The sequence below is a fragment of the Propithecus coquereli genome, unplaced genomic scaffold (assembly GCF_000956105.1).
Source record: "Propithecus coquereli isolate 6110/MARCELLA unplaced genomic scaffold, Pcoq_1.0 Scaffold167, whole genome shotgun sequence".
In the NCBI taxonomy this organism is placed as follows: Eukaryota; Metazoa; Chordata; class Mammalia; order Primates; family Indriidae; genus Propithecus; species Propithecus coquereli.
The window spans coordinates 1,363,511-1,369,760 of record NW_012141302.1 but is presented as its reverse complement, the minus strand read 5'-3'; the positions used below and the strand labels follow the sequence as shown (position 1 = coordinate 1,369,760).

Genomic DNA, 6,250 nt, shown 5'->3' with positions numbered 1-6,250 from the left:
ATAATTAGTTTTCCCAACATCCTTAAATAGGATGTTGGGAACACTCTGCTACTAAAAAGCTTATGACAGTAACTAATACGATACTTCTATAGGCTTCAAGGTACCCTTAAATTTAAAAAAAAAACAACAAAACACTGACAACTTGATTCATTCAGTCTTATAAATTGCCATTTACCTAAGGTCAAGAATAATTTATAATGGACCAATTGTAATGAGTGTTTATTTACTGTATTTTACCATTTATAGGTCAGGTAGCATGGCTGTGCACTCATCAAAATTGTGAGCCCTGGAAGCAGACTGCCTGGGTTCAAATCCTGCTTCTAAGGCCTACCAGAGATGTGAACTTGGGCAAGTTACTTGATCTCTTCAAGTCTCAATTTCCTCCTCTGTAAAATGGAGTTAATAATAGTACTTACTTCATAGGCTTGTTATGAAGTCTGAATGAGATAATCTTATCTCCTATCTTAATACTACGCCTGGCTAATAGCACAAAATACATTTGTTGAAGTGTATACGTTACAAAATAGGGTTGGGAGTAGGAATTGGAAGGAAGTGATTCTGCCACCACTCCCATTATTTACGAAATAAATACTGATCGCATTTGAGATTCTAGAGAACACAAGCCTGAAAAAAGTTTTCGATCACATTGAAGAATTCTCATTAAAACTCAAAAGGGGCATGGATTATTTAGTTTGTAGATGACTATTACCGTTTGTCTTTTCCTACTGCCTACTTGTCTTTAAGTGTTTTACTTCTCAAGAAGTGTTTTTAACAGAGGAAAATTCCATAGTCCCTCATGCTCAAGGATGAGCATAGTTGCTGGTAACCAATTTCTGGGTAAATCTGGCTAAAAGAGACAGCAGACTCTGACCCAGTATGACTCATTTGACTTTTCTTTTTTTTCTTTTTTTTGTTTTTTTGAGACGGGGTCTCATTCTGTCGCCTGGGCTAGAGTGCAGTGGCATCATCATAGCTCACTGCAACCTCAAACTCCTGGGCTCGTGATCCTCCTGCCCCAGCCTCCCGAGTAGCTGGGACTACAAGTACATGCCACCCTGCCCAGGTTATTTTTCTTATTTTTTGTAGAGATTGGTCTCGCTCTTGCTCAGGCTGGTCTTGAACTCCCAGCCTCAAGTGATCCTTCTCCCAGGCCTCCCAAAGTGCTAGGATTACAGGTGTGTGCCACCATGCCTCACTTCATTTGACTGTTGACAATGCTCTCACATGTCGTTTTTCATGTCCTCTTTTGTATGGTGGCCTGTGAGGTCCTGTATGGCAGAAATGGAATCTTTGAAGGTCATCAGTATCTACTGCAGTGCCTGGAAGATTATTTATTGAGTACCCTTTATATTTATTAAATGCCTGCTATATTCCAGCCACTGAACTAGATGCTGGTATACAAGATGATTAAACATGGCCTCTGCCCTAAAGAAATTTATGGTTTAAGGGGGAAGACAGACTTATAAACAGACAATTTCAATATAATTTTGTAGCTGCTGAGATAGAAGTATGCACAGGATGCTATAGAAACCCAAGAAAAGGCCTCTAACTTAACTGGAGGATATCTGAGCTATCTTCAAGGATGAATACGTGTAAAAATAAAGAAAGGTGGGAGCGCGTGCCAGGAGGAGGGAAAAGCATGAACAAAGTCATGGAATCACGAAGTAGTACGGCATGTTGAAGGAACATGAAGCAGTTGACAATTACTAGAACATAAAATGTGAAAAAAGACTAAGTTGTGAGGGAGGCAAGGGCTAAGCTGTAATGCGCTTTGTATGCCATACAAAGGGAATTTGGACTTTATTTTGTAGGAAACAAAGGGCAGTCAAATATTCAAATAGAATAATCAAGTGAGGAGTCTGAAGCAGGTAAGGAAGATCAGTTTGCATTTTAGATTGGTCACTGTGGCTGCTTTGAGGAAGATGGTTTTAATTGGAGCAAGAAAGGAAGAAGACCAGTCAGGAGGGTAATGCAATAGTTCAGGTTGAGAGCTGATGACTGAATGAATGAATCAATGTGGTGCATCACTAGGTCCTTAAAGAATTTCTTTTACCTTTAGTAAAAGAAACCACAGCTCCTTAAGTTCACAGCTGAGCAATCATTTAGGCAATTGTTTTCTCCAAAATTCTAAGAACATAAACTTCTATTTGACCCTTAATGATATTTCAAAAACATTTTCATGTATCGGTATGGCACACATTCCTGATATTTTAACAATTATATGGGATTTCACAAGTCTTAATACAATGCTTAAGAAGTAACATTTTGGATCTTTCAATTGTGTTCGCAGCCGCCGCCGCGCCGCCGTCGCTCTCAAACGCCAGCGCCGCCTCTCGCTCGCTGAGCTCCAGCGGAAGGAGAAGGGGGGTAAGTAAGGAGGTCTGTATCCCACGGCTCGTACGAAGCAGACTGCCCGCAAATCGACCGGTGGTAAAGCACCCAGGAAGCAACTGGCTACAAAAGCCGCTCGCAAGAGTGCGCCCTCTACCGGAGGGGTGAAGAAACCTCATCGCTACAGGCCTGGTACGGTGGCACTCCGTGAAATGAGACGTTATCAGAAGTCCACTGAACTTCTGATTCGCAAACTTCCTTTCCAGCGTATGGTGCGAGAAATTGCTCAGGACTTCAAAACAGATCTGCGCTTCCAGAGCGCAGCTATTGGTGCTTTGCAGGAGGCAAGTGAGGCCTATCTGGTTGGCCTTTTTGAAGACACCAATCTGTGTGCTATCCATGCCAAACGTGTAACAATTATTGCAAAAGACATCCAGCTAGTACGCCGCATACGTGGAGAACGTGCTTAAGAATCCACTATGATGGGAAAACATTTCATTCTCAAAAAAAAAAAAAATTCTCTTCTTCCTGTTATTGGTAGTTCTGAACGTTAGATATTTTTTTTTTTTCCATGGGGTCAAAAGGTATCTAAGGATATGATTTCGAGTGGAAAAATAGGGGTCAGAAATCAGGTATTGGCAGTTTTTCCATTTTCATTTGTGTGTGAATTTTTAATATAAATGCGGGGATGTGAAGCATTAATGCAAGTCAAATGTTTCAGTGAACAAGTTTCAGCAGTTCAACTTTATAACAATTATAAATAAACCTGTTAAATTTTTCTGGACAATGCCAGCATTGGATTTTTTTTAAACAAGTAAATTTCTTATTGACGGCAACTAAATGGTGTTTGTAGCATTTTTATCATACAGTAGATTCCATCCATTCACTATACTTTTCTAACTGAGTTGTCCTACATGCAAGTACATGTTTTTAATGTTGTCTGTCTTCTGTGCTGTAAGTTTGCTATTAAAATACATTAAACTATAAAAAAAAAAGAAGTAACATTTTGGTTATTTTCAAATTTTTATGTGAAGATTTTTATAAAGATTACTTTTTTCCCCACTTTGGATTATTTGATTCTATTTCATAAATGGTCAAATAGTTTACATATGAAGAAATTGGAAAGTAATAAGCAGAGAAAATGCATTCTAAGGACTAAATAATTCATTTATATTACTTACATAAATATGTGGTGTCCATAAAACTGTTTAAGGTATTAACCTTATATATTTTAAGCTTTTGTTGGCTATCATATATTTTGCCCCATAACTCTTCAATGACTGTACATTTTAATACACTTTCATTAAAAAATTTTTCCACCTCTCCTTTTTGTCCTTAACAAATCACATTTCTTGAATAGTATATTTCCACTTTTGGAACAAACACTGTTTTGTTTTTTTCTTAGTTTTAAAAAAATTAATAAACTTTATATTTTAAATTGAGCATAAAGTAGAGAATTCCCACATACCCTGTTTCCATCCATGCACAGCCTCCCTCTCTAGAGTGGTACATTTGTTAAAACTGATGAATCTACATTGACTCATTATTATTATCCAAAGTCCATAGTTTACATTAGGATTCACTCTTAGTGTTGTACATTCTATGGGTTTTGACAAATGTATAATGACATGTATCTATCATTATAGTGTCATGCAGAGCTGTTTTACTGTCCCCAAATCCTCTGTGGTCCATCTATTCATCCCTCCCTTACTTCTTTAACTCTGATGCGTCTGGCAATTGTAATACAAAGGGTAAGCTATGGATCTAAGTCAGTTCTCTTTCCAGCCTGATATCCAACTGTCACAACCACATTTGTTTTCATAGAGAATCTTTTATCAATGATGTTTCCCTAGGCTTGTCATTCATTAAATAAGCTTTTGGAATGTCTTCTAATATTGGTCACTTTTTCTACATTGAGTTATATCTGTTTGCAGCCAATGGCAGATTTCAGGACAGCTTTCAGTTCTGTATTATAAATGGGGTTTCCCGAGTACAGGTTTATATGTGGCTAGATATAATGGAGATGTATTATCAACTCTTGTCTATGGTATAGTACGGGCTCACTTAGTCCTTGAATGAACAAATGAACCTTACGAAAGTGTTCTCCATAATTGGTAGCAAAGCATTCTGATAGTTACTAGGCAAGTTTGGATCACCTGAGTTTATCGAAGACTTAAAACTTTTAAGAGTTAATCATGTATTATCCAACCCATTCCCTATAGAGAAAAGTTTTGAATAATAACTTAAATCCAATCTATTTTACGTGGCCCTTCTCAAAGAGGCAAATTCAACAATAATTCAAGTATTTATAGAGTGTCTACTATATATGTAAGGCACTACAGACACAAAGATGAAAAAGCTACATTTTATAATTTCCAGAATTTGCGAGCTAGCAAACCAACATTGAGTTTTAATTACTTAATGTACTGTTAGTTTCATAATGCAGTCAAATTTCCCAAGAAGTTAATGACTTCTTAAAAGCATTACTTATTGAAAAAGCCATTCTCTAATGATTAGAAATGCTACACTCATCACGTACTTAATAGATTAAGATTTGTATTTCAACTTTTTATTTCACACTATAGTCTTGCCTCACAGCATCACACACTTAAAAATTTTTATGGCTTTATAATTTTTCAATGTCCAGCAGTTACAATATTCTTCTTTTCTAAAAAAAGTTAACTATTCTTAACTATTTATTCTTCTAGAGCAGTAGTTCTCAAACCGTGTATGGCAGAGCACTCTGGTTTCAAAGAAGTGCCAGCTTTGAAGAGGAGGGGCTTTGATCATGAAGGAAGGCCAAGCAGTCAGGGCTCTGGGCTCCCTTTCACCCTTTATTCAAACAGAATAGCTTAGCTTTTATCAGTTCCATACAACAATAACAAACAATTAAAAACCCCTAACTTTCAGAAAATGACACCATTTGCATTATAAAGCAACTATGCAAAGTTTCTAGGAATAAATCTATCAAAATATTAAGCCAGACTTACATGTAGAAAATCATAAAACCTTCCTGGACCACATTAAAGGAGATTTAAGTAAATGGAGAGTCAGTTTTAGGAACACTTAACATCGTAAATATGTCAATCTCCCCTAGCCCTTGATAGCTATCATTGAGGTATAGATTTAACGCCATAATGAGCTAAACTCAACAGGTCTTTTGCATGGAACTTGTCAAGTTGATTTTAATATTTATGTGAAGATAAAAGGGCCAACAATGGCTAAGATTCTTGTAAAGAAGAATAAGGAAAACAGATTAGTTTTCTATATATTAAGATTTAGTATAAAGCTACAGTAATTACAATAGTGTTTTTAGCAAGGCATAAACAAATTAACCAATGCAATAGATAAAGCCTAGAATTTAATATACGATGAAGGTGGCTTGCAGATCAGTGGAGAAATGGTTATCCATATGGGGAAAAAATTGGATCCATACCTCATATCATACACAAAAATATCAAGTCTACATAAAGAACTCATACATCAAAAGCAAAAATTTTATACTTTCACATGAAAATATGGATAAATATTTATTCTTAGAGTACAAAAGGCAAAAACAATCATAAATTAAATTCTGAAAAATTCTACTATAATTAAGAACTTAATTAAGATTCCTTAATATGAAAAGACAAGGTATAAATTGGTAGATGATATTTGCAAAACATCAACTAATAAAGGAACAGTATCATGAATATATAAAGTACTCTTACAAATAAATAAAGAAAAAGACAAGCCAATAGAAAAAGACACAAAATATAAACAGATATCTCACAGGCAAAGAAACACATACAGTTTATACACATATGAAGAGATGCTCAACTTCACTTGTATTTGAAGAAATGCAAATCAAGACTGTAGTGAGATAATATTTTAAAAAATTGTGGTAAAATATACATAATACTGCATAAAATTTGTCTTT

The 6,250-nt window shown here is 35.8% G+C and overlaps 1 protein-coding gene across 1 annotated transcript; it reads left to right on the top strand.

Annotated features, from left to right (window-relative positions):
- The first annotated feature begins 806 nt into the window (after positions 1-806).
- LOC105808070 (histone H3.3-like) lies at positions 807-2,801 on the top strand. The gene is made up of 2 exons (XM_012641632.1): positions 807-837; positions 2,377-2,801. The coding sequence occupies exons 1-2, from the start codon at positions 807-809 to the stop codon at positions 2,799-2,801; spliced, it is 456 nt and encodes a 151-aa protein (XP_012497086.1).
- The last annotated feature ends 3,449 nt before the right edge of the window (positions 2,802-6,250 follow it).